This window comes from Muscardinus avellanarius (genome assembly GCF_963383645.1).
Source record: "Muscardinus avellanarius genome assembly, chromosome: 21".
Taxonomy (NCBI): domain Eukaryota; kingdom Metazoa; phylum Chordata; class Mammalia; order Rodentia; family Gliridae; genus Muscardinus; species Muscardinus avellanarius.
Window position 1 is genome coordinate 22,998,998 of NC_137807.1, and position 27,453 is coordinate 23,026,450.

The 27,453-nt window shown below is 57.7% G+C and overlaps 1 protein-coding gene across 1 annotated transcript in view; it reads left to right on the forward strand.

The window, feature by feature from the left end:
* Positions 1-25,212, forward strand: part of UBE3B (ubiquitin protein ligase E3B) — a gene marked incomplete at both ends in the record, with an annotated part of 78,126 nt that extends 52,914 nt beyond the window's left edge. Inside the window, 7 exons of the mRNA XM_080717531.1 lie at positions 16,741-16,878; positions 17,157-17,222; positions 18,777-18,835; positions 20,614-20,796; positions 21,159-21,270; positions 23,854-23,946; positions 25,021-25,212. Coding sequence (XP_080573657.1) covers positions 16,741-16,878; positions 17,157-17,222; positions 18,777-18,835; positions 20,614-20,796; positions 21,159-21,270; positions 23,854-23,946; positions 25,021-25,212 — 843 coding nt within the window. The remainder of the gene's footprint in view (positions 1-16,740; positions 16,879-17,156; positions 17,223-18,776; positions 18,836-20,613; positions 20,797-21,158; positions 21,271-23,853; positions 23,947-25,020) is intronic.
* Between the last annotated feature and the right edge of the window lie 2,241 nt (positions 25,213-27,453).

Sequence of the window (27,453 nt, forward strand, 5' to 3'; positions counted from 1 at the left end):
GTGGTGTCGGTCCATCTCGGGCCTCTTTGAGCGGTGGTGTGTGTTCACCCTGGGCCTGTGTGAGAGGTGGTGAGTGTTCACCATGGCCTGTGTGAGCGGTGGTGTGTTTACCTCGGGCCTGTGTGAGCTGGTGTGTGTTCACCCTGGGCCTGTGTGAGCTGGTGTGTGATCACCTCGGGCCTGTGTGAGCGGTGGTGTGTGTTCACCCTGGGCCTGTGTGAGTGGTGTGTGTTCATCCAGGCCTGTGTGAGCGGTGGTGTGTGTTTACCTTGGGCCTGTGTGAGTGGTGGTGTGTGTTCACCCTAGGTCGGTGTGAGCGGTGTTGTGTGTTCACCCTGGGCCTGTGTTAGCCTTGGTGTGTGTTCACCTCGGGCCTGTGTGAGCTGGTGTGTGTTCACCCCGGTCCTGTGTGAGCTGGTATGTGTTCACCCTGGGCGTGTGTGAGCTGGTGTGTGTTCACCTTTGGTTTGTGTGAGCTGGTGTGTGTTCACCCTGGGCCTGTGTGAGCGGTGGTGTGTGTTCACCTCGGGCCTGTGTCAGTGGTGGTGTGTGTTCACACTAGGCCTGTGTGAGGTTTGTGTTCACCCCTGGTCTGTGTGAGCGGTGGTGTGTGTTCACTCTGGGCCTGTGTGAGCTGGTGTGTGGTCACCCCAGTCCTGTGTGAGCTGGTGTGTGTTCACCCTGGGTGTGTGTGAGCTGGTGTGTGTTCACCTTCGGCCTGTGTCAGCTGGTGTGTTTTCATCCCGGGCTTGTGTGAGTAGGGTGTGTTCACGCAAGGCCTGTGTGAGCTGGTGTGTGTTCACCCGGGCCTGTGTGAGGTGTGTGTTCACCCTTGGCCTGTGTGAGCGGTGGTGTGTGTTTACCCTGGGCCTGTGTGAGTGGTGGTTTGTGTTCACCCTGGGCCTGTGTGAGCTGGTGTGTGATCACCTCGGGCCAATGTGAGCGTTGGTGTGTGTTCACCGTTGGCCTGTGTGTGCGGTGGTATGTGTTCACCGTTGGCCTGTGTGAGCGGTGGTGTGTGTTCACTCCAGGTCTGTGTGAGTGGTGGTGTGTGTTCACCCTGGCTTGTGTGAGTGGTCGTGTATGTTCACCCTGCGCCTGTGTGAGCTTGTGTGTGTTTACCTCGGGCCTGTGTGAGCGGTGGTGTGTGTTCACCCTGGGCCTATGTAAGCGGTGGTGTGTGTTCACCTCGGGCCTGTGTGAGTGGTGTTGTGGTTTCACCCTGGGTCTGTGTGAGCGGTGTTGTGTTTTAACCCTGGGCTTGTATGAGCTGGTGTGTGGTCACCCCGGGCCTGTGTGAGCTGGAGTGTGTTCACCCTGGACGTGTGTGAGCTGGTGTGTGTTCACCTTCGGCCTGTGTGAGCTGGTGTGTTTTCACCTTGTGCCTGTGTGAGAGGGTGTGTTCACGCCAGGCCTGTGTGAGCTGGTGTGTGTTCACGCCGGGCCTGTGTGAGCGGTGGTGTCGGTCCATCTCGGGCCTCTTTGAGCGGTGGTGTGTGTTCACCCTGCGCCTGTGTGAGCGGTGGTGTGTTTACCCCAGGCCTGTGGGAGCTGGTGTGTGTTCACCTTGGGCCTGTGTGAGCTGGTGTATGTTGACCCTGGGCCTGTGTGAGTGGTGGTTTGTGTTCACCCTGGGCCTGTGTGAGCTGGTGTGTGATCACCTCGGGCCTGCTTGAGCGGTGGTGTGTGTTCACCCTGGGCCTGTGTGAACGGTGGGGTGTGTTCACTCCAGGCCTGTGTTAGCCTTGGTGTGTGTTCACCTCGGGCTGTGTGTTCAGTGGTGTGTGTTCACCCTGGGCCTGTGTGAGTGGTGGTTGTGTTCAACCCGGGCCTGTGTGAGCGGTGGTGTGTGTTCACCCTGGGCCTGTGTGAGTGGTGGTGTATGTTCACCCTGCGCCTTTGTGAGCTGCTGTGTGTTCACCTTGGTCCTGTGTGAGCGGTAGTTTGTGTTCACCCTGGGCTTGTGTGAGTGGTGGTGTGTGTTCACCCTGGGCCTGTGTGAGTGGTGGTGTGTGTTCACCCAAGCCTGTGTGAGCTGGTGTGTGTTCTCCTTGGGCCTGTGTGAGCGGTGGTGTGTTTCACCCTGGGCCTGTGTGAGTGGTTGTTGTGTCTACCCGGGCCTGTGTGAGCGGTGGTGTGTGTGCACCTCGGGCCTGTGTGAGCGGTGGTGTGTGTTCACCCTAGGCCTATGTGAGTGGTGGTGTGTGTTCACCTCTGGCCTGTGTGAGCAGTGGTGTGTGTTCACCCCGGGCCTGTGTGAGTGGTAGTGTATGTTCACCCTGGGCTTGTGTGAGCGGTGGTGTGTGTTCACCCTGGGCCTGTGTGAGTGGTGGTGTGTGTTCACCCAAGCCTGTGTGAGCTGGTGTGTGTTCTCCTTGGGCCTGTGTGAGCGGTGGTGTGTGTTCACCCTGGGCCTGTGTGAGTGGTTGTTGTGTTCTACCCGGGCCTGTGTGAGTGGTGGTGTGTGTGCACCTCGGGCCTGTGTGAGCAGGGTGTGTGTTCACCCTGGGCCTATGTGAGTGGTGGTGTGTGTTCACCTCTGGCCTGTGTGAGCGGTGGTGTGTTCACCCCGGGCCTGTGTGAGCGGTGGTGTGTGTTCACCCCGGGCCTGTGTGAGCGGTAGTGTGTATTCACCGTGGGCCTGTGTGAGCGGTGGTGTGTGTTCACCCTGGACCTGCGTGAGCGGTGGTGTGTTTTCACCCTGGGCCTATGTGAGTGGTGGTGTGTGTTCACCTCTGGCCTGTGTGAGCGGTGTTGTGTGTTCACCCCGGGCCTGTGAGCTGTGTTGTGTGTTCACCCTGAGCCTGTGTGAGTGGTGGTGTGTGTTCACCCAAGCCTGTGTGAGCTGGTATGTGTTCTTCTTGGGCCTGTGTGAGCGGTGGTGTGTGTTCACCCTGGGCCTATGTGAGTGGTGGTGTGTGTTCACCTCTGGCCTGTGTGAGCGGTGGTGTGTGTTCACCCCGGGCCTGTGTGAGCGGTGGTGTGTGTTCACCCCGGGCCTGTGTGAGCGGTAGTTTGTGTTCACCGTGGGCCTGTGTGAGCGGTGGTGTGTGTTCACCCTGGACCTGCGTAGCGGTTCTGTGTGTTCACCCTAGCCTGTGTGAGCGGTGGTGTGTGTTCACCTCTGGTCTGTGTGAGTGGTGGTGTGTGTTCACCCTGGCCTGTGTGAGCTGGTGTGTTAACCCTGGGCCTGTGTGAGCGGTAGTGTGTGTTCACCCTGGGCCTGTGTGAGCGGTGGTGTGTGTTCACCTCGGGCCTCTGTGAGCGGTAGTGTGTGTTCACCCTGGGCCTGTGTGAGCGGTGGTGTGTGTTCACCTCGGGCCTCTGTGAGCGGTAGTGTGTGTTCTCCCTGGGCCTGTGTGAGCGGTGGTGAGTGTTCACCTCGGGCCTCTGTGAGCGGTAGTGTGTGTTCACCCTGGGCCTGTGTGAGCGGTGGTGTGTGTTCACCACGGGACTGTGTGAGCGGTGGTGTGTTTTCACCCTGGCCCTGTGTGAGCTGGTGTGTTTTGACCCCGGGCCTGTGTGAGTGTTGTGTGTGCACACAAGGCCTCTGTGAGCTGGTGTGTGATTACCCCGGGCCTGTGTGAGCGGTGTGTGTGTTCACCCTGGGCCTTTGTGAGCGGTGGTGTGTGTTCACCCTGGGCCTGTGTGAGGTGTGTGTTCACCCTGGACCTGTGTGAGCGTTGGAGTGTGTTTACCCTGGACCTGCGTGAGCGGTGGTGTGTGTTCACCTCGGGCCTCTGTGAGCGGTAGTGTGTGTTCACTCTAGCCTGTGTGAGCGGTGGTGTTTGCTCACCTCTGGTCTGTGTGAGTGGTGGTGTGTGTTCACCCTGGCCTGTGTGAGCTGGTGTGTTCACCCTGGGCCTGTGTGAGCGGTGGTGTGTGTTCACCCAAGGCCTGTGTGAGCTGGTGTGTGTTCACATCAGGCCTGTGTGAGCGGTGTTGTGCGTTCCCCCTGGGCCTGTGTGAGCGGTGGTGTGTGTTCTCCTCGGGCCTCTGTGAGCGGTAGTGTGTGTTCACCCTGGGCCTGTGTGAGCGGTGGTGTGTGTTCACCTCGGGCCTCTGTGAGCGGTAGTGTGTGTTCACCCTAGGCCTGTGTGAGCGGTGGTGTGTGTTCACCTCGGGCCTCTGTGAGCGGTAGTGTGTGTTCACCCTGGGCCTGTGTGAGCGGTGGTGTTGTTCACCCCGGGACTGTGTGAGCGGTGGTGTGTTTTCACCCTGGCCCTGTGTGAGCTGGTGTGTTTTGACCCCGGGCCTGTGTGAGTGTTGTGTGTGCACACAAGGCCTCTGTGAGCTGGTGTGTGATTACCCCGAGCCTGTGTGAGCGGTGTGTGTGTTCACCCTGGGCCTGTGTGAGCGGTGGTGTGTGTTCACCCTGGGCCTGTGTGAGGTGTGTGTTCACCCTGGGCCTGTGTGAGCGTTGGAGTGTGTTCACCCTGGACCTGCGTGAGCGGTGGTGTGTGTTCACCTCGGGCCTCTGTGAGCGGTAGTGTGTGTTCACCCTGGGCCTGTGTGAGCGTTGGAGTGTGTTCACCCTGGACCTGCGTGAGCAGTGGTGTGTGTTCACCTCGGGCCTGTGTGAGCGGTAGTGTGTTCACCCTGGGCCTGTGTGAGCGGTGGTGTGTGTTAACCCCAGGACTGTGTGAGCGGTGGTGTGTTTTCACCCCGGGCCTTTGTGAGTTTTGTGTGTGCACGCAAGGCCTGTGTGTGCTGGTGTGTGTTCACCCCGGGCCTGTGTGAACGGTGGTGTGTGTTCACCCTGGGCCTTTGTGAGCGGTGGTGTGTGTTCACCCTGGGGCTGTGTGAGGTGTGTGTTCACCCTGGGTTTGTGTGAGCGTTGGAGTGTGTTCACCCTGTACCTGCGTGAGCGGTGGTGTTTGTTCACGTTGGTCCTGTGTAAGTGGTGGTTTGTGTTCACCTCGGGCGTGTGAGAGTGGTGGTGTGTGTTCACCTGAGCCTTTGTGAGCGGTGGTATGTGTTCACCTCGGTCCTGTGTGAGTGGTGGTGTGTGTTGACCGTGGGCCTGTGTGAGGTGTGTGTTCACCCCCAATTCTGTGTGAGCGGTGGTGTGTTCACCCTGGGCCTGTGTGAGCTGGTGTGTGTTCACCCTAGGCCTGTGTGAGCGGTGGTGTGTGTTCACCTTGGGCGTGTGTGAGCGGTGGTGTGTGTACCCCAGGCCTGTGTGAGCTGGTGTGTGTTAACCCTGGGTCTGTGTGAGCTGATGTGTGAGATCACCTCGGGCCTGTGTGAGCTGATGTGTGAGATCACCTCGGGCCTGTGTGATCTGTGGTGTGTGTTCACCCTGGGCCTTTGTGAGTGGTGTGTGTGTTCATCCAGGCCTGTGTGAGCGGTGGTGTGTGTTTACCTTGGGCCTGTGTGAGTGGTGGTGTGTGTTCACCCTAGGTCTGTGTGAGCGGTGTTGTGTGTTCACCCTGGGCCTGTGTTAGCCGTGGTGTGTGTTCACCTCGGGCCTGTGTCAGTGGTGGTGTGTGTTCACCCCGGTCCTGTGTGAGCTGGTATGTGTTCACCATGGGTGTGCGTGAGCTGGTGTGTGTTCATCTTTGGCCTGTGTGAGCTGGTGTGTGTTCACCCTGGGCCTTTGTGAGCGGTGGTGTGTGTTCACCTCGGGCCTGTGTCAGTGGTGGTGTGTGTTCACACTAGGCCTGTGTGAGGTGTGTGTTCACCCCTGGTCTGTGTGAGCGGTGGTGTGTGTTCACTCTGGGCCTGTGTGAGCTGGTGTGTGTTCACCCTGAGTGTGTGTGAGCTGGTGTGTGTTCACCTTCGGCCTGTGTCAGCTGGTGTGTTTTCATCCCGAGCCTGTGTGAGTAGGGTGTGTTCACGCAAGGCCTGTGTGAGCTGGTGTGTGTTCACCCGGGACTGTGTGAGGTGTGTGTTCACCCTTGGCCTGTGTGAGCGGTGGTGTGTGTTTATCCTGGGCCTGTGTGAGCTGGTTTGTGTTCACCCTGGGCCTGTGTGAGCTGGTGTGTGATCACCTCGGGCCAATGTGAGCGTTGGTGTGTGTTCACCCTTGGCCTGTGTGAGCGGTGGTGTGTGTTCACTCCAGGCCTGTGTGAGCGGTGGTGTGTGTTCACTCCTGGCCTGTGTGAGCGGTGGTGTATGTTCACCCTGGCTTGTGTGAGTGGTCGTGTATGTTCACCCTGCGCCTGTGTGAGCTGGTGTGTGTTCACTTCGGGCCTGTGTGAGCTGGTGTGTGTTCACCTCGGGCCTGTGTGAACGGTGGTGTGTGTTCACACTGGGCCTGTGTAAGCTGTGGTGTGTGTTCACCCTGGGCCTGTGTGAGGTGTGTATTCACCACGGGTCTGTGTGAACGGTGGTGTGTTTTAACCCTGAGCCTGTGTGAGCTGGTTTGTGTTCACCCTGGGCCTGTGTGAGCTGGTATGTGATCACCTTGGGCCAATGTGAGCGGTGGTGTGTGTTCACCCTGGGCCTATGTGAGCGGTGGTGTGTATTCACTCCAGGCCTGTGTGAGCCGTGGTGTGTATTCACTCCAGGCCTGTGTGAGCGGTGGTGTGTGTTCACCTCGGGTCTGTGTGAGCGGTGGTGTGTTTTAACCCTGGACCTGTGTGAGCTGGTGTGTGATCACCTCGGGCCAATGTGAGCAGTGGTGTGTGTTCACCCTGGGCCTGTGTGAGCGGTGGTGTGTATTCACTCCAGGCCTGTGTGAGCGGTGGTGTGTGTTCACCTTGGGTCTGTGTGAGCGGTGGTGTGTGTTCACCGTGGCATTTGTGAGGTGTGTGTTCACCTCTGGTCTGTGTGAGCGGTGGTGTGTGTTCAACTCTGGTCTGTGTGTGGTGGTGTGTGTTCACCCTGGGCCTGTGTGAGCGGTGGTGTGTGTTCACCCTGGGCCTGTGTGATTGGTGGTGTATGTTCATTCTTGCCAGTGTGAGCTGGTTTGTGTTCACCTCGGGCTTGTGTGAGAGGTGGGGTGTGTCACCCTGGGCCTGTGTGAGCGGTGGTGTGTGTTCACCCTGGGCCTGTGTGAGGTGTGTGTTCACCATGGGTCTGTGTGAGCGGTGGTGTGTTTTAACCCTGGGCCTGTGTGAGCTGGTGTGTGTTCACCCTGGGCCTTTGTGAGCGGTGGTGTGTGCTCACCTCGGGCCTGTGTGAGTGGTGGTGTGTGTTCACCCTGGGCCTGTGTGAGCGGTGTTGTGTTTTAACCCTGGGCCTGTGTGAGCAGTGGTGTGTGTTCACCCTGGCATGTGTGAGGTGTGTGTTCACCTCGGGCCTGTGTGAGCGGCAGTGTGTGTTCACCCTAGCCTGTGTGAGCGGTGGTGTGTGTTCACCCTGGCATGTGTGAGGTGTGTGTTCACCTCGGGCCTGTGTGAACGGTGGTGTGTGTTCCCCCTAGCCTGTGTGAGCGGTGATGTGTGTTCACCTCTGGTCTGTGTGAGTGGTGGTGTGTGTTCACCCTGGGCCTGTGTGAGCGGTGGTGTGTGTTCACTCCAGACCTGTGTGAGCGGTGGTGTGTGTTCACTCCCGGCCTATGTGAGCGGTGGTGTGTGTTCACATTGGGCCTGTGTGAGCGGTGGTGTATGTTCACCCTTGCCAGTGTGAGCTGTTTTGTGTTCACCTTGGGCCTGTGTGAGAGGTGGTGTGTGTTCACCCTGGGCTTGTGTGAGCAGTGGTGTGTGTTCACCCTGGGCCTGTGTGAGGTGTGTGTTCACCCTGGGCCTGTGTGAGCGGTGGTGTGTGTTCACCTCGGGCCTGTGTGAGTGGTGGTGTGTGTTCACCCTGGACCTGTGTGAGTGGTGTTGGGTTTTAACCCTGGGCCTGTGTGAGCTGGTGTGTGGTCACACCGGGCCTGTGTGAGCTGGTGTGTGTTCACCCTGGGCCTGTGTGAGAGGTGGTGAGTGTTCACCCTGGGCCTGTGTGAGTGGTGGTGTGTTTACCCTGGGCCTGTGGGAGCTGGTGTGTGTTCACCCTGGGCATGTTTGAGCTGGTGTATGTTGACCCTGGGCCTGTGTGAGCTGGTGTGTGATCACCTCGGGCCTGTGTGAGCGGTGGTGTGTGTTCACTCCAGGCCTGTGTGAGTGATGTTGTGTGTTCACCTCGGGCCCGTGAGAGTGGTGTTGTTTGTTCACCCCAGGCCTGTGTGAGTGGTGGTGTATGTTCACCCTGGGCCTGTGTTAGCTGGTGTGTGTTCACCCTGGGCCTGTGTGAGCGGTGGTGTGTTTTCACTTCGGGCCTGTGTGAGTGGTGATGTGGTTTCACCCTGGGCCTGTGTGAGCGGTGTTGTGTTTTAACCCTGAGCTTGTATGAGCTGGTGTGTGGTCACTCCGGGCCTGTGTGAGCTGGAGTGTGTTCACCCTGGGCGTGTGTGAGCTGGTGTGTGTTCACCTTCGGCCTGTGTGAGCTGGTGTGTGTTCACCCCGGGCCTGTGTGAGAGGGTGTGTTCACGCAAGGCCTGTGTGAGCTGGTGTGTGTTCACGACGGGCCTGTGTGAGCGGTGGTGTCGGTCCATCTCGGGCCTCTTTGAGCGGTGGTGTGTGTTCACCCTGGGCCTGTGTGAGAGGTGGTGAGTGTTCACCATGGCCTATGTGAGCGGTGGTGTGTTTACCCCAGGCCTGTTTGAGCTGGTGTGTGTTAACCCTGGGCCTGTGTGAGCTGATGTGTGAGATCACCTCGGGCCTGTGTGAGCTGATGTGTGAGATCACCTCGGGCCTGTGTGAGCTGTGGTGTGTGTTCACCCTGGGCCTTTGTGAGTGGTGTGTGTGTTCATCCAGGCCTGTGTGAGCGGTGGTGTGTGTTTACCTTGGGCCTGTGTGAGTGGTGGTGTGTGTTCACCCTAGGTCTGTGTGAGCGGTGTTGTGTGTTCACCCTGGGCCTGTGTTAGCTGTGGTGTGTGTTCACCTTGGGCCTGTGTGAGCTGGTGTGTGTTCACCTCGGTCCTGTGTGAGTAGGGTGTGTTCACGCAAGGCCTGTGTGAGTTGGTGTGTGTTCACCCGGGCCTGTGTGAGGTGTGTGTTCACCCTTGGCCTGTGTGAGCGGTGGTGTGTGTTTACCATGGGCCTGTGTGAGCTGGTTTATGTTCACCCTGGGCCTGTGTGAGCTGGTGTGTGATCACCTCGGGCCAATGTGAGCGTTGGTGTGTGTTCACCCTTGGCCTGTGTGAGCGGTGGTGTGTGTTCACTCCAGGCCTGGTTGAGCGGTGGTGTGTGTTCACTCCTGGCCTGTGTGAGCGGTGGTGTGTGTTCACCGTGGCTTGTGTGAGTGGTCGTGTATGTTCACCCTGCGCCTGTGTGAGCTGGTGTGTGTTCACTTCGGACCTGTGTGAGCGGTGGTGTGTGTTCACCCTGGGCCTGTTAGCTGGTGTGTGTTCACCCTGGGCCTGTGTGAGCGGTGGTGTGTGTTCACCTCGGGCCTGTGTGAGTGGTGGTGTGGTTTCACCCTGGGCCTGTGTGAGCGGTGTTGTGTTTTAACCCTGGGCTTGTATGAGCTGGTGTGTGGTCACCCCGGGCCTGTGTGAGCTGGAGTGTGTTCACCCTGGGCGTGTGTGAGCTGGTGTGTGTTCACCTTTGGCCTGTGTGAGCTGGTGTGTTTTCACCCTGTGCCTGTGTGAGAGGGTGTGTTCACGCCAGGCCTGTGTGAGCTGGAGTGTGTTCACCCTGGGCGTGTGTGAGCTGGAGTGTGTTCACCTTCGGTCTGTGTGAGCTGGTGTGTTTTCACCATGTGCCTGTGTGAGAGGGTGTGTTCACGCCAGGCCTGTGTGAGCTGGTGTGTGTTCACGCCGGGCCTGTGTGAGCGGTGGTGTCGGTCCTTCTCGGGCCTCTTTGAGCGGTGGTGTGTGTTCACCCTGGGCCTGTGTGAGCGGTGGTGTGTTCACCCCGGGCCTGTGGGAGCTGGTGTGTGTTCACCCTGGGCCTGTGTGAGCTGGTGTATGTTGACCCTGGGCCTGTGTGAGCGGTGGTTTGTGTTCCCCCTGGGCCTGTGTGAGCTGGTGTGTGATCACCCCGGGCCTGTGTGAGCGGTGGTGTGTGTTCACCTCGGACCTGTGTGAGTGGTGGTGTGTGTTCACCCTGGGCCTGTGTGAGTGGTGTTGGGTTTTAACCCTGGGCCTGTGTGAGCTGGTGTGTGGTCACACCGGGCCTGTGTGAGCTGATGTGTGTGTTCACCCTGGGCCTGTGTGAGAGGTGGTGAGTGTTCACCCTGGGCCTGTGTGAGTGGTGGTGTGTTTACCCTGGGCCTGTGGGAGCTGGTGTGTGTTCACCCTGGGCATGTTTGAGCTGGTGTATGGTGACCCTGGGCCTGTGTGAGCTGGTGTGTGATCACCTCGGGCCTGTGTGAGTGGTGGTGTGTGTTCACTCCAGGCCTGTGTGAGTGATGTTGTGTGTTCACCTCGGGCCCGTGAAAGCGGTGTTGTTTGTTCACCCCAGGCCTGTGTGAGTGGTGGTGTGTGTTCACCCTGGGCCTGTGTGAGCGGTGGTGTGTTTTCACCTCGGGCCTGTGTGAGTGGTGGTGTGGTTTCACCCTGGGCCTGTGTGAGCGGTGTTGTGTTTTAACCCTGGGCTTGTATGAGCTGGTGTGTGGTCACCCCGGGCATGTGTGAGCTGGAGTGTGTTCACCCTGGGCGTGTGTGAGCTGGTGTGTGTTCACCTTTGGTCTGTGTGAGCTGGTGTGTTTTCACCCTGGGCCTGTGTGAGAGGGTGTGTTCATGCAAGGCCTGTGTGAGCTGGTGTGTGTTCACGCCGGGCCTGTGTGAGCGGTGGTGTCGGTCCATCTCGGGCCTCTTTGAGCGGTGGTGTGTGTTCACCCTGGGCCTGTGTGAGAGGTGGTGAGTGTTCACCATGGCCTGTGTGAGCAGTGGTGTGTTTACCCCAGGCCTGTGTGAGCTGGTGTGTGTTAACCCTGGGCCTGTGTGAGCTGATGTGTGAGATCACCTCGGGCCTGTGTGAGCTGATGTGTGAGATCACCTCGGGCCTGTGTGAGCTGTGGTGTGTGTTCACCCTGGGCCTTTGTGAGTGGTGTGTGTGTTCATCCAGGCCTGTGTGAGCGGTGGTGTGTGTTTACCTTGGGCCTGTGTGAGTGGTGGTGTGTGTTCACCCTAGGTCTGTGTGAGCGGTGTTGTGTGTTCACCCTGGGCCTGTGTTAGCCGTGGTGTGTGTTCATTTCGGGCCTGTGTGAGCTGGTGTGTGTTCACCCCGGTCCTGTGTGAGCTGGTTTGTGTTCACCCTGGGTGTGTGTGAGCGGTGGTGTGTGTTCACTCTGGGCCTGTGTGAGCTGGTGTGTGGTCACCCCAGTCCTGTGTGAGCTGGTGTGTGTTCACCCTGGGTGTGTGTGAGCTGGTGTATGTTCACCTTCGGCCTGTGTCAGCTGGTGTTTTTTCATCATGGGCCTGTGTGAGTAGGGTGTGTTCACGCAAGGCCTGTGTTAGTTGGTGTGTGTTCACCCGGGCCTGTGTGAGGTGTGTGTTCACCCTTGGCCTGTGTGAGCGGTGGTGTGTATTTACCCAGGGCCTGTGTGAGCTGGTTTGTGTTCACCCTGGGCCTGTGTGAGCTATGTGTGATCACCTCGGGCCAATGTGAGCGTTGGTGTGTGTTCACCCTTGGCCTGTGTGAGCGGTGGTGTGTGTTCACTCCAGGCCTGGTTGAGCGGTGGTGTGTGTTCACTCCTGGCCTGTGTGAGCGGTGGTGTGTGTTCACCATGGCTTGTGTGAGTGGTCGTGTATGTTCACCCTGCGCCTGTGTGAGCTGGTGTGTGTTCACTTCGGGCCTGTGTGAGCGGTGGTGTGTGTTCACCCTGGGCCTGTGTTAGCTGGTGTGTGTTCACCCTGGGCCTGTGTGAGCGGTGGTGTGTGTTCACCTCGGGCCTGTGTGAGTGGTGGTGTGGTTTCACCCTGGGCCTGTGTGAGCTGTGTTGTGTTTTAACCCTGGGCTTGTATGAGCTGGTGTGTGGTCACCCCGGGCCTGTGTGAGCTGGAGTGTGTTCACCCTGGGCGTGTGTGAGCTGGTGTGTGTTCACCTTCGGCCTGTGTGAGCTGGTGTGTTTTCACCCTGGGCCTGTGTGAGAGGGTGTGTTCACGCAAGGCCTGTGTGAGCTGGTGTGTGTTCACGCCGGGCCTGTGTGAGCGGTGGTGTCGGTCCATCTCGGGTCTCTTTGAGCGGTGGTGTGTGTTCACCCTGGGCCTGTGTGAGCGGTGGTGTGTTCACCCCGGGCCTGTGGGAGCTGGTGTGTGTTCACCCTGGGCCTGTGTGAGCTGGTGTATGTTGACCCTGGGCCTGCGTGAGTGGTGGTTTGTGTTCCCCCTGGGCCTGTGTGAGCTGGTGTGTGATCACCTCGGGCCTGTGTGAGCGGTGGTGTGTGTTCACCTCGGACCTGTGTGAGTGGTGGTGTGTGTTCACCCTGGGCCTGCGTGAGTGGTGTTGGGTTTTAACCCTGGGCCTGTGTGAGCTGTTGTATGGTCACACCGGGCCTGTGTGAGCTGGTGTGTGATCACCTCGGGCCTGTGTGAGCGGTGGTGTGTGTTCACCTCGGACCTGTGTGAGTGGTGGTGTGTGTTCACCCTGGGCCTGTGTGAGTGGTGTTGGGTTTTAACCCTGGGCCTGTGTGAGCTGTTGTATGGTCACACCGGGCCTGTGTGAGCTGGTGTGTGTTCACCCTGGGCCTGTGTGAGAGGGTGTGTTCACGCAAGGCCTGTTTGAGCTGGTGTGTGTTCATGCCGGGCCTGTGTGAGCGGTGGTGTCGGTCCATCTTGGGCCTTTTTGATAGATGGTGTGTGTTTACCCAGGGCCTGTGTGAGTGGTGGTGTGTTTACCCTGGGCCTGTGGGAGCTGGTGTGTGTTCACCCTTGGCATGTTTGAGCTGGTGTATGTTGACCCTGGGCCTGTGTGAGCTGGTGTGTGATCACCTCGGGCCTGTGTGAGCGGTGGTGTGTGTTCACTCCAGGCCTGTGTGAGTGATGTTGTGTGTTCACCTCGGGCCCGTGAGAGCGGTGGTGTGTTTTCACCCTGGGCCTGTGTGAGTGGGGGTGTGTTCACCCCTGGATTGTGTGAGCTGGTGTGCGTTCACCTCGGGTCTGTGTGAGTGCCTGTGTTTTTTCACCCAGGGGCTGTGTGAGCAGGGGTGTGTTTACCCCGGGCCTGTGTGAGCTGGTGTCCGTTCACCCTGGGCCTGTGTGTGCGGTGGTGTGTTTACCCCAGGCCTGTGTGAGCTGGTGTGTGTTAACCCTGGGCCTGTGTGAGCTGATGTGTGAGATCACCTCGGGCCTGTGTGAGCTGTGGTGTGTGTTCACCCTGGGCCTTTGTGAGTGGTGTGTGTGTTCATCCAGGCCTGTGTGAGCGGTGGTGTGTGTTTACCTTGGGCCTGTGTGAGTGGTGGTGTGTGTTCACCCTAGGTCTGTGTGAGCGGTGTTGTGTGTTCACCCTGGGCCTGTGTTAGCCGTGGTGTGTGTTCACCTTGGGCCTGTGTGAGCTGGTGTGTGTTCACCCCGGTCCTGTGTGAGCTGGTATGTGTTCACCCTGGGTGTGTGTGAGCTGGTGTGTGTTCACCTTTGGCCTGTGTGAGCTGGTGTGTGTTCACCCTGGGCCTTTGTGAGCGGTGGTGTGTGTTCACCTCGGGCCTATGTCAGTGGTGGTGTGTGTTCACACTAGGCCTGTGTGAGGTGTGTTCACCCCTGGTCTGTGTGAGCGGTGGTGTGTGTTCACTCTGGGCCTGTGTGAGCTGGTGTGTGGTCACCCCAGTCCTGTGTGAGCTGGTGTGTGTTCACCTGGGTGTGTGTGAGCTGGTGTGTGTTCACCTTCGGCCTGTGTCAGCTGGTGTGTTTTCATCCCGGGCCTGTGTGAGTAGGGTGTGTTCACGCAAGGCCTGTGTGAGCTGGTGTGTGTTCACCCTTGGCCTGTGTGAGCGGTGGTGTGTGTTTACCCTGGGCCTGTGTGAGTGGTGGTTTGTGTTCACCCTGGGCCTGTGTGAGCTGGTGTGTGATCACCTCGGGCCAATGTGAGTGGTGGTGTGTGTTCACCCTGGCTTGTGTGAGTGGTCGTGTATGTTCACCCTGCGCCTGTGTGAGCTGGTGTGTGTTCACTTCGGGCCTGTGTGAGCAGTGGTGTGTGTTCACCCTGGGCCTGTGTTAGCTGGTATGTGTTCACCCTGGGCCTGTGTGAGCGGTGGTGTGTGTTCACCTCGGGCCTGTGTGAGTGGTGGTGTGGTTTCACCCTGGGCCTGTGTGAGCGGTGTTGTGTTTTAACCCTGGGCTTGTATGAGCTGGTGTGTGGTCACCCCGGGCCTGTGTGAGCTGGAGTGTGTTCACCCTGGGCGTGTGTGAGCTGGTGTGTGTTCACCTTCGGCCTGTGTGAGCTGGTGTGTTTTCACCCTGTGCCTGTGTGAGAGAGTGTGTTCACGCCAGGCCTGTGTGAGCTGGTGTGTGTTCACCCTGGGCCTTTGTGAGCGGTGGTGTGTGTTCACCTCGGGCCTGTGTCAGTGGTGGTGTGTGTTCACACTAGGCCTGTGTGAGGTGTGTTCACCCCTGGTCTGTGTGAGCGGTGGTGTGTGTTCACTCTGGGCCTGTGTGAGCTGGTGTGTGGTCACCCCAGTCCTGTGTGAGCTGGTGTGTGTTCACTTGGGTGTGTGTGAGCTGGTGTGTGTTCACCTTCGGCCTGTGTCAGCTGGTGTGTTTTCATCCCGGGCCTGTGTGAGTAGGGTGTGTTCACGCAAGGCCTGTGTGAGCTGGTGTGTGTTCACCCTTGGCCTGTGTGAGCGGTGGTGTGTGTTTACCCTGGGCCTGTGTGAGCTGGTTTGTGTTCACCCTGGGCCTGTGTGAGCTGGTGTGTGATCACCTCGGGCCAATGTGAGCGGTGGTGTGTGTTCACCCTGGCTTGTGTGAGTGGTCGTGTATGTTCACCCTGCGCCTGTGTGAGCTGGTGTGTGTTCACTTCGGGCCTGTGTGAGCGGTGGTGTGTGTTCACCCTGGGCCTGTGTTAGCTGGTGTGTGTTCACCCTGGGCCTGTGTGAGCGGTGGTGTGTGTTCACCTCGGGCCTGTGTGAGTGGTGGTGTGGTTTCACCCTGGGCCTGTGTGAGCGGTGTTGTGTTTTAACCCTGGGCTTGTATGAGCTGGTGTGTGGTCACCCCGGGCCTGTGTGAGCTGGAGTGTGTTCACCCTGGGCGTGTGTGAGCTGGTGTGTGTTCACCTTCGGCCTGTGTGAGCTGGTGTGTTTTCACCCTGGGCCTGTGTGAGAGGGTGTGTTCACGCCAGGCCTGTGTGAGCTGGTGTGTGTTCACGCCGGGCCTGTGTGAGCGGTGGTGTCGGTCCATCTCGGGCCTCTTTGAGCGGTGGTGTGTGTTCACCCTGCGCCTGTGTGAGCGGTGGTGTGTTCACCCTGGGCCTGTGGGAGCTGGTGTGTGTTCACCCTGGGCCTGTGTGAGCTGGTGTATGTTGACCCTGGGCCTGTGTGAGTGGTGGTTTGTGTTCCCCCTGGGCCTGTGTGAGCTGGTGTGTGATCACCTCGGGCCTGTGTGAGCGGTGGTGTGTGTTCACCTCGGACCTGTGTGAGTGGTGGTGTGTGTTCACCCTGGGCCTGTTTGAGTGGTGTTATGTTTTAACCCTGGGCCTGTGTGAGCTGGTGTGTGTTCACTCTGGGCGTGTGTGAGCTGGTGTGTGTTCACCTTCGGCCTGTGTGAGCTGGTGTGTGTTCACCCTGGGCCTGTGTGAGAGGGTGTGTTCACGCAAGGCCTGTTTGAGCTGGTGTGTGTTCATGCCGGGCCTGTGTGAGCGGTGGTGTCGGTCCATCTTGGGCCTCTTTGAGCGGTGGTGTGTGTTCACCCTGGGCTTGTGTGAGAGGTGGTGAGTATTCACCCTGGGCCTGTGTGAGCGATGGTGTGTTTACCCTGGGCCTGTGGGAGCTGGTGTGTGTTCACCCTGGGCATGTGTGAGCTGGTGTATGTTGACCCTGGGCCTGTGTGAGCTGGTGTGTGATCACCTCGGGCCTGTGTGAGCGGTGGTGTGTGTTCACTCCAGGCCTGTGTGAGTGACGTTGTGTGTTCACCTCGAGCCCGTGCGAGCGGTGTTGTTTGTTTACCCCAGGCCTGTGTGAGTGGTGGTGTATGTTCACCCTGGGCCTGTGTGAGCTGGTGTGTGTTCACCTCAGGCCTGTGTGAGCGGTGATGTGTGTTCACCCTGGGCCTGTGTGAGGTGTTTGTTCACCCTGGGTCTTTGTGAACGGTGGTGTGTGTTAACCCTGGGCCTGTGTGAGCTGGTTTGTGTTCACCCTGGGCCTGTGTGAGCTGGTGTGTGATCACCTCGGGCCAATGTGAGCAGTGGTGTATGTTCACCCTGGGCCTGTGTGAGTGGTGGTGTGTGTTCACCTCGGGCCTGTATGAGCTTTTGTTTGTGTTCACCCTGGGCTTGGGTGAGCGGTGGTGTGCATTCACCCCGGGCCTGTGAATCGGTGGTGTGTTTTCACCCCAGGCCTGTGTGAGTGGTGGTGTGTTTTCATCCCGGGCCTGTGTGAGTGGGGGTGTGTTCACCCCGGGCCTGTGTGAGCTGGTGTGCGTTCACCTCGAGTCTGTGTGAGCGCTTGTGTTTTTTCACCCCGGGCCTGTGTGAGCAGGGGTATGTTCACCCCGGGCCTGTGTGAGCTGGTGTGCGTTCACCCTGGGCCTGTGTGAGCGGTGGTGTGTTTTCACCCCGGGCCTGTGTGAGTTGGGGTGTGTTCACCCTGGGCCTGTGTGAGCGTTGGTGTGAGCCAGAGTCCTGGACAGGGGTTCCCAGCTCTTGTCTCTCCTCTCAGGGGATCGTGGTAGACGTGCCTTTTGCCTCCTTCTTCCTGAGCCAGCTGCTCGGTCACCACCACAGCCTCTTCTACAGCTCGGTGGACGAACTTCCTTCTCTGGACTCGGAGTTCTATAAAAACCTCACCTCCATTAAGGTGGGTGGCTCAGCTGGTGCTCAGCAGGTCTCACAACGCAGGGCTCGGCCTGTCGTCTCATCCTGGAGCAGTTCCTCACCCAGTCGCTGCTGCTGCTCCAGGTCCTCTCTGGGCCCGTCCTCGGGCTGGCTGCGGCTCCTCCCTGGCGGCTGAGTGGCCTTTCTTCAGGCTCTGAGCAGCCACTGTTTTTAGCGCTGCCACAGCGGCCTCGGCCAGGCGCCCTCAGGCTTCAAGGGTGCGGCGCTCCCGGCCAACACTCTCCCTTCTCTGTGCCTTAGCGCTACGACGGGGACATCGCTGACCTGGGCCTGACGCTGTCCTACGATGAGGACGTCATGGGGCAGGTGAGCCGGCATGTGGGCCCTTCCTCAAGCTCCCCGCCTCCTGGGTCTCTCAGACCCGTGAGCTGAGGCTCTGCCCCGCGTCCGTCCCTCACCCCTCCTCCCTCCCCTGCCTGCCAGGAGAGGCTCCTGTCAACGTGGCCTTTACAAGTGCGCCTGCGCCTTAGGGTCGTTCCCCAGAGAAGGGATCCCGTTTGTAATGTCGCTCCTCGTGCCGAGCATCGGCTGTTACAAATGAGCATTGTGACTTGAAGAGGGAGAGGCAGCCTGCGGAGAAGCGCCTCCAACAGTCCCCGTCGGGAGCACAGTGGGAGAAGTCATGGGTGGTGCAGGCAGTGTGTCTGCTCAGCCCCCTTCAGTGGTGTCCCGGAGGCGCCCAAGCTCCCCGAGGTGGCTCTGGAGGAGACGCGCCGTGTGCCCGTTGGTGCCGAGCTGACTTCTCAGACGCAGCCCCCCACCCAGCCATGGTTTTCTTATCTTACACAAGTCCTGGTGCCAAATGTGAGTCTTTGCAGGGACCAGCGGGAGCCCCGTGTGCTGTGCCACCCTCCCAAGGCCCCGAGCAGCCTGGAGAAGGAGGCAGCACACTGCATCCACTGCGCAGTCCAGCCCGGCCCGCCACAGCGCGCTTCCCTGCCGAGAGCAGGGCGCGTCTGCAGCCACTCAGTCAGGTGTTCGCTGGAGCCCCCTGTGGGACCCCTGGCTGCGCGAAACACGTGGCCAAAGGGCCAGCTGTAGTGTGAACATAGGGCTGAAAATGGAAACCACCTGCAAGTCTAGTGCCTGGAGGTGGCGGGTTGCCTGTGTCCTTCCAGACTTTCCCTGTAGGCATTTATATATATGTGGGGGTGGGGCATAAATGATACCACACCATGTGGTACCGTGTGTTATGCTATCGTATACTCTTTTTTTTCTTTCCAATAAACACACTCTTTCATATTCTTTAACAACCCAAGTATGGCTGTACCAGTTAACGTCTGCGGTGGTCTTAAATGCCAACCTGTGTCCCTCCGTGACATCCTGGAGCTTAATGCACATGTTGAGCGAGGGCTGGATGAGAAGACACCTGTCACACTGACCATGCAGTGTCTGCTTGTTGATGGTTTAACCCCAAGGTTTGCTGCAGAAATTCTCTGGAATAATCGGCCCAATACCAGTGAGGGTGGAAAAGAAGTTTATTACACCTTAGGCCAAATTTAGGATAGCCCTGGGGAAACTCCAGCCCCGAGCTCCACGTGAGCCCTCACTGTATAGAACAAGGGCAGAGGCAGGCAGGCCTAAGATTTTGAGGCATGGCGGTTAATGATTGCAGGAAATCCCTGAGCAGCTGCAGCCCGCATGGCTAATGTCTACTTGACTTAAGACCTTTATTCAGGTGGTTGTTCGGGCACATGGCCTTCCTTCCTACTAACTTTTCTACCACAGGTTTTGTGAAAACTTACCATTCCCAAACACGTACCACATTATTATAGTTATTGGTGCCAGGCCCTTTCATCTCCAGGATGCTTTACTTCCATGTTAAAATTCTCTTGTAATTTCTCCCCATCTCCTCCCCAGCTTGTTTGCCATGAACTGGTTCCTGGAGGGAAGACCATTCCCGTTACAAATGAAAACAAGTGAGTATTGCAATTGGATGTTTCAGGTCACCGTTCAGACTTCATTCTGGCTCTCCGGGTTCACGGCAAGAAGTTATTAAGATAGATTGGAGTAGAAAGAGGCCATAAATATGATGGAATTTACTGGGTACAGTGCATAGGCCAGAATTGCACTAAATTCGGTTTGCAAGATAAGAATTGACGACAACTTTTCACAGTAGCGTCTCTCAGGTCAAAGGCCCCCAGGCCACGGTGTTCTTGGGAATGCGATGGCAGTCTGCTACAGGCAGGTGGATTCGGAGCCACCACGGCCCACTGTCCTGAGCTTGGAGGCACAGGCGGGGACACCCTGGAGGGTCAGCTCCTTTGGAGTGACAGTTGTAGGAATGCTACTCTGGAGTAGACCCGGCAGTGGATTCACGTGCAGCCGGCACGTGCTTAGACATGGGGAGCTGGAAGGCCTGGAGGCCCAGCAGCTGTTGTCACAGATAATAGGCTTTCTGGGAATCTGTTATAAATGTCAACTCTTTTAGAAAACTCCTCAGGGCACTGTCACTACCTGGCACTATTCTCGCCTTATTAAAGGAGTTCTTTTAGTTGTCTTTTTGGAACCAAGGATTGAACCCAGACCACCACACCTGCAAAGCAGGCACTTTGCCGCTGAGCTCCATCCCGGCCCCTATTCTTGCCTTATTAAAACAAGGCCTGGCATGAGGAGTGGACTGTGGCCCCGTCTGCCTGCCAGTCTTTGGCCACCAGGCTCAGCTGGGCATTCGCAGTGCTCATCTGAGGGAGCAGTGAGGCGCAGTCCCACCTGTGAGTCAGCTGGGCCAGATGCAGGTAGCCGTCCAGCGTCCTGAGCATCCTGTTCTCGCAGGTCGGCGGTTCAGTCTGTGCTCATGGAGCGTTTATCTCAACACAGACTCCTGTGTTCCCAGCCTGTTGCTAAGTAAGGGCCAGGGCATCCGTCCTGCGGACCGACCCCGTAGGCCTGGCAGTGCCCATTCCCTTCCTCGGAGGAGGTATTTGATCTCACACTCTCTGGGTGTTGAAGTTTCCTATTCATATTTTCTTTCTCTGTCTCTATCTGTAAAACAAAACAGTATTAATAACCTGCTTTAAAAGATGCATGGAAGTAGTAGCATTAATAGAAAAATCATACTTAGCCGTGTGTGGTGTTGCACATTAGTACTTGGGAGTCTGAGACAGGAGGATCGCACCTTCAGGACAGCCTCATCAATGTAGCTAGCATGACTCTCAGAAACTAGCAAAACCCTGTTTCAAAACAAACTTTGAAAAAGAGGGCTGGGCGTATAACTCCGTGTAGAATGCTTGGGTTCAATCCCCGGTACCAAAATTTTAAAAATACCCGGGCGTGGTGGCGCACGCTTGTCATCCCCGCGCTTGGGAGGCGGAGACAGGAGGATCGCGCAGGTTCGAAGCCAGCCGCGCTGGCTTAAGAGAGCCTGTTTCCAAAAATAAAATAGGCCTGGGAGTGTAGCCCAAAGGTAGAAGGGCTTCCAGGAGGCCCTGTACCACCAAAAAAATAAAAATAAAAATAAAAAAATAAAAACATAGTGACAGACAGTGTACCATTGAGGAGAGTGTCGCCGTGGTGACCGCCACTGCTGTGACAGACAGTGTACCATTGAGGAGAGTGTCGCCGTGGTGACCGCCACTGCTGTGGTGAGATGCTCTGAACTGTTTGTATTTTGTAAAATGGTGCGGAAATGACTGGACTCATCTCTCAGCCCATTGGTAGCCTCCTTTTGGTTTCCACTCTTTTCTCTTTCTAACAGAATTAGTTACATCCACCTGATGGCACATTTTCGAATGCACACTCAAATAAAAAATCAGACAGCTGCCCTCATTAGCGGATTTCGTTCCATCATCAAACCCGAGTGGATCCGAATGTTCTCCGCCCCTGAGCTGCAGCGTCTCATCTCCGGTGACAATGCCGAGATCGACCTGGATGATTTAAAGTAGGGGCGGTGAGGAGGGGGGGACTGGTCAGGCCTCAGAAGGCGGGCAGCGCCCTTGCTGGGCCCGTGTGCAAGCTGTTCCAAGAGCCGCTTGCCAAACCTCCTCCACCTCCCTGAGCGCTGGCTGCGCGGCTTGGAATAAAAGCTCACCCCGTTGTCCACCCGGGGACCAATAAGTAGAAGCAGGTCTCGACCGGGCCGCTACGGCTCTGGCAAATAGTGTCACGGGCTCTCGGGTTGGCTCCCAGACTCTGCCGAGTGAGCATGCGCCCTCAGCCTTAAGAGGTCATCTCAGGAGCCCTGCCTGAGCGCTGCTAAGTGCCCGTCTCTATGCTGCTGAGCCCTGTCTGGGTTGTTTGCAGGAAGCACACGGTATACTACGGCGGCTTTCACGGGAGCCACAGGGTCATCATCTGGCTCTGGGATATTCTGGCCTCCGACTTCACACCTGAAGAGAGAGCCATGTTTCTAAAGGTATTTTATTTATTACCTGTATGTGTGTTCCTGGGTGAGTAGATATTCTCAGAAACCTACAGTCCTAATTTACCCTGGAAAAACTGGAATTTTCAAGAGGACCCTGCATTAACAACACCTTGTCTCCTAGGCAGGCCTGCCTCAGAGTCGAACAGGAGCCAGAGAGGGGTGGGGGCGGGAGGCCACGCCCACTGCCCTCCCCCTACCCCCCCCCCCCGCCACCTCCCTCCCTGGGTGGGCAGGCTTTCTTTCCCTTTATGAAAGAAGTAAACGATGTTTATTACCTAATTTAAGAAAACACAGACAAAATTTAAACAGTCCTTCAATCCTAAGTGTTCCAGCAATGTAGATGCATAATAAACTGTCCCCATCCCTACCCCCAGGGCTGCCTCGTGCACCCTTGTCCTCGGTGGTGTCACAGGCGCGCACCAGGCACATGCCCGCAGTGGCGGGTTGCAGCCGGTGCGCTCGGCAGGCCGCGTGGCCGGCCTTAGCCAGGTCCCCGTGGCCCCGAGTTGCGCATCTTCAGACTGTTCCCTTAGTGCCCTGGTCCTGGTAACTCACAGCAGCAAAGTGTAAGTACATTAAGGACTCTGAATGGCGCCCAGGCTTCTCTCTGTGTGTTACGGATGTGTATACAGTTAGGAAAACGGAATCGTCACTTTACCACCTGCTGTCTGTTTGACAGTATGTCAGGAACCCCTTGCCATGTTCTGGTGGGGATTTAGGGCCTTGAAGTGTTTCCACCAGGCACCAGCTTCTTAGGCGGCGTGGCGGCATTACCGCCGATGGAAAGGCAGCCGGCCATCGTCTTCCTTGTTGGCTCTGAGGAGCGTTCGCTCGTGCTGAGGGGCCTTCCCTCGTCCAGTGACACCGGCTCCGCTGCCCACCGGCCTCCAGGGACTCGGGCAGGAGGCGGGCCTCCCTGCAGAAGTTGGTTCTGGTCTGGGCTTTGCTTCCAGCAGCCCCTCCTGCGGGCAGAGCAGCCTGCCACTCCACTCTGTGCAGCCCCGCCCTCTGCCCTCCTAGAAGGAGGACAGCCAGCGGGCAGGTGCGCGGTCACCGGCCCGCACTGCGGCGCGTCTGTGCCTTTGAACGGCATCCCAGGCCAGTTCCTGGTTGTGTCCCTGCCCTTTCTGTGGCTGACAGCTCCATAGGGGGTTGAGGAAGTGTAACGTGTGTGGAGTGGATGTGACTGCTGTGCGTGTGTGTGTGTGTGAGGGGGGTACCTGGGGCATTCTATCTTTAAGCTAGACTCCCAGCTCTTTTTATTGTTTTTAATTTGAAACAGGGTCTTGCCAAGTTGCTTAGGGTCTGACCAAATGGATGAGGCTGGCCTCGAACCTGTAATCCTCCTGTCTCAGCCTCCTAAGTGCTGTGATTACTGGTGTGTGCCGCCACGCCCAGCTGTGACTATGTTTCTGTCCCTCCTGCCTTTGACCAGCCCCGCTTTACAGTGGGCAGCAGTTCTAAGCCAGCTTGTGTGCTTGTGCAAATGCTCTGTGTCTGTTTCCTTGTCCTCAAAACAGGACTAACTACAGACAGGATGCACGGCACCCAGCGGGTAGTCTCACAGGACTGGGGCCATGAGGGGGCGCAGACATGCCTCTGCACACAAGCTGCCGCTGCCGCTGCCGCTGCCGCTGCTATAAAAAAAGCGCAGGATAGGAATGTGCTCAGTACATTTTTTTAAATACTTTGTTTTGAAGCATGACATACATAAACCGTCTTTGCATGATCTCAGGGATGTGGCAAACATTTACAACAGTGTAATAATAACATGTATTTAAGACCCAAACTCTAAATTGGTTGCTGAGTTTTGGAGCCAGACTTAGTGTCATACGTACCAGGTCCCTGTATCCTCTGGAAAAGAGAGAGAACTTTTTTGGTTTCTCTTGAGTTAAAGGAAAAGAGAGTTTCTTAGGACTTTCCTGTGCAAGTATCCATCTTGAACCTCCAAGTTGGTCTGATGCCAGGGCTGGCACGTTTGAGGAGTTAACACAGGTGCTGTCGCTGGAGAGTGCCAGGATTGCCAGGGTGTGGGATGTGTGGCTGCTGAGCCCAGGTGCCACATCCAGTGCCTGGTACCTCTGTCTGCTCCTCAGCCTCACTGGCTCCGGAGACCTGGTTTCTCCCAGTGCCCCAGAGCAGATGCGTCTCTTGGAGAGGGTCCCCCAAGAGTCCGGCTCACAGAGCCCACTCTGCAATCGCACCAGAGACTCCGCCGGTGGCAGAGAGCAGGACGCCAGGCAGAGTGCGAGCGAGGGGGCCGTGGCTGTTCACATCAGGCTCCTGCAGGCACGGCCCCCTCCCTGGGCCGCGGCGCCCCAGCTCCTGGGGAGGCCACACCGGCGCCCTGGCCGGGAGTTTGCCTGTTCCTAAGCGCAGTCGCGTGTCCTCCCACAAAGCACAGCCGTGACTGGCAGGCGAGGATTCCGGCTGCTTCTCACCCAGAGAGCAGCACCGAGGGAGATGTGAGAGGCTCTGCACCTTGCGTCGCCCCTGCTGCTGGCTCAGCTGTGGCCGGGGGGAGGCAAGCGTGCACGGCTCCTCCACGCAGGGCGCCACACCCTTCTCTTGCAGTTTGTGACCAGCTGCTCCCGGCCCCCACTCCTGGGATTCGCCTACCTCAAGCCTCCCTTCTCCATTCGCTGCGTGGAGGTGTCGGATGATCAGGTACCGCGCCTCGGCAGTCTCCTGCACTTCCCAGGTGATGCCCTCTGCTGTGCCTCCCTGCTCCGTGCCCCGGTGAGGTGGCGCAGAGGCTGTGCTGGTCTCCTGGTGCGGGAGCACCTGCAGAGGGCGTCCATGGGCCGGGCTGCTCTGGGCAGCTGGCTCTGGGCCCATTCTCTTTCCGCGGGGGAGGGGGGAGGATGCTGGTTTTAGTGGCTGCAGGTCTGGCCGGGGCTCCAGGTCTCAGATGCAGTGTGGAAGAGGGTGAGGTCAAACATGAGTTGACGTGGGCTCTCCTGCCAGCTCCTCCACTGTGGCCATGCCCGCCGAGCAGGAGAGTGCCGTAGGTTCACATGCAGGCCTGGGCCTTGGGTGTAGCTGCCCTGCTCATGCCACGGCCTGAGCCCCTGAGCCCTCCTCACGTGGACACGAGCCAGCCCTCAGCTGAGGGGTTGCGTTCTGAGGGAAAGTGGCTCCGTTCTGCTCTGCCGTGGGCTCAGCACTGGCAAGCCCAAGGGTGTCCAAGAATGCCAGGCGGCATGTAGAAATGTTTTGCCACCTAAAGTAGTGTTTTGTTTTTTTCTGGTACTGGGGATGGAACCCAGGGGCATTCTACCTCTGAGCTACACTCCCAGCCCTATTTTGTATTCTGTATTTTGAAACCGGGTCTCACTGAGTTGCAGAGGGCCTCACAAAGTAGCTGAGGTGGTTCTCGAGTTGCAATCCTCCTGTCTCAGCCTACTGAATGCTGGGATCATAAGCATAAGCCATCACGCCCAGCTCAAGTTTTATAGTATACTGCTCATTAAATTACTTAACTGGCAATGTGCTATTAACCAGATGCTTCCTTCCAAGTGTGACTTAGTGAATGGACCCCTGTATGGCCCACAGAGCAGGGCCTGCCTCTGTCCTCAGCCTCCTGCGCCAGTTTGTAGGGTTTGGACTTGACACCAAGCAGTGAGCACCCTCCTTGAGGACAGCGCCACCCTCTGCCCCGTGCCCAGGGACTGCCCAGGTCCCTGCCTGCTTTGGCCCTGCCAAGCGCCGCCAACCCATGGCTGTGGTGTGTGTTTACAGGACACAGGGGACACCCTGGGCAGTGTCCTCCGCGGCTTCTTCACCATCCGCAAGCGGGAGCCGGGCGGCCGCCTGCCCACCTCCTCCACCTGCTTCAACCTGCTTAAGCTGCCCAACTACAGCAAGAAAAGCGTCCTCCGAGAGAAGCTGCGCTACGCCATCAGCATGAACACGGGCTTCGAGCTTTCCTAGCTCCCGCCTGCCCGCCCTCGGGCGCTGCTGGGCTAACGGCCGTCAGCTCCTGGAGGCGGCATGCCCCCGCGAGTGCCCGACATGCCAGGCGATATCAGCCCCTCTCTATAGCCATGAGACTTCCCTGTAGCCTCAGGAACTGGCGATGCCATGGCCTGCTGCGCGGTGTCCTCCAGGTGGTACCTGTGAGGAGGGCGCACTGAAATAAACCTCCAGGTTCTGCCGTGTTGGTCTCTTTGTCCTGCTTTCCAGGGACCCGAGGGCCAGGCCTGGCCATTGCAGAGGGACTCCTTTGGGATAACTTGGCCCTTTGCGAGTCTGTCTTCTCTTAACCCTCAAGTGAGCTGTGTATGAACAAACCCAGGAACCGCAAGAGTCTCAGTCGTGCTCTTGGCGGGTGTGAGACACGAAGCTACTGCTTGGAAGAGCCTCTCCGTCCGTTCTGGAAACCACTCAGGTAAGGCCCTGCCAAGCCTCTATGCACCTGACAAAGTCCTGCCTCTGCCCGGCTCCAGTGCTCTCTCCCCAGGCAGGCCTTGAGAGCAGGGCGCTCAGGGCCCTGCTGCCCACGGAGCCAAGCGCCGCACTGCCTGGGAGCCCAACCCAGGGGAAGAGCCTGGCCCTGGCGAGCGTCTGTCTTCAGTGCACGCAGCCGCTGCCCAGAGCCGCTTGGTCCAGGGGGCCGCTGCCTTTCACTCTCCTTTGCCCTGCTTGTCTGACGGGGAAACAACCTACGGTACCTGCCCCACCTGGGCAGGAGCTTCACATCCTGGGAACCCCGGTCTCACTGCCTGCCCTTCCTCTGCGGGACCTGGAGCCTTCGCAGTGGGCTTGGAGGCCGAGGCCCACGCGCACCGCGCACCACCTCTGCTCCGCATCCTGCTTTTTGTTTTCTTCCTTTTAATTTCCATTTCAGTTCACACTTCATTCCCTCTTCCAGCCCTTACGTGCTCCTTTGCCCTCTTTTTCCCCCTTTATTTTGAGAACTTTCTCCAGAGCCAGGGCGTCAAGGCAGAGGCCCTGTGACTGGGCCGTGGTGACAGCCACCCACCTCTCATGCCCCATCCTGCTCCTTGTGCCCACCCCCCAACTGAGGCCAGAGTAGAAGCCAGAGGGCCTGCTCCCTGCCACTCTGAACTCACTTAGGGCTCCTACCTCCACAAGGCAATGAGACGCCGTCCAGCAGGAGCTGTTCCCACAGCCTCCATCAGGGCTGCGGCTGGGTCCTGTTGAGGCCCAGAAGAGCCCCTGGGCTTTTGGAGAACAGAGTGTGTGCTTCACGTGAATAGAAGATGGCAAGGAACTTAGACAGGAAGTATGGCTTAAGATTTGTCAGTCACCTCTGCTTCTATGGACTTAACTCCTTAAACACGACTCCTTTAAAAATGTCTGCCGACTACACGTGTGCACTGTTTCTACGTAGATGCTGGGCCCATTGACTGTGGACATGAACAGAGAAGACTGAGCCCACCTTGATTCCTATTTCCTGAGAACTTCCTATTATGTGAGGACTTGGAGAGTGGTTTGTAAGCACCGTCAACTTTGTCTACTTGATGAGGAGGAGTAATTTGTGGTTCCACTTCAATTCTTTTCAGCAGCTGTGATATTGCACTATCTAAAACATTGAGTCTACTTATAGCTGGTGTTTATTGACACCTGGATGGCTCTTGATGGCTCTAAAAGTTGTGGGGTTTTTGTAGATAACTTAAGATGTATCAAAGGCTTTATTAAATTTGTACTTGAGCACACGGTGGCTTTGTTTCGCTCTTCGAGGTCCAGTACTGGTTTGATGAGAAGACACAAGGCCCATCGCAGGACTGGCCCCTTCCCAGAGGCACTGCCTCCCTGGATTGGGTGTGTATCTTTGTAGTTGACTCTAACTTACAAAAGAATAGATATTTGTTGGGGGAAAAAAATCCAAATAATTCAGACACGTTTAAGGTAAAATTTAGAACTACACGTGGGTCTGTTGGGCATCCACCAGCCAAGGGTCCAGCTTGCCGCGCCCCACACGCCCACAGCACCCTCGCTGTTGGGCCAGCCCAGCTTGCCCTCAGTGCAGGGAAGCCATTTCACGCCTGGCTTGTCTGCCCGAACACTGGGCAGACAACTTGGCTTTTCCCCTCACTGTGGCAGCTTTGATGTGCCAATGATTCTCACTGCTTTCCCCACCTCAGTGCTGGGGATTACAGAACAACCTGCGCCTGGTGAGGTGTAGCCAGGGAGATCTCAGGACAGACA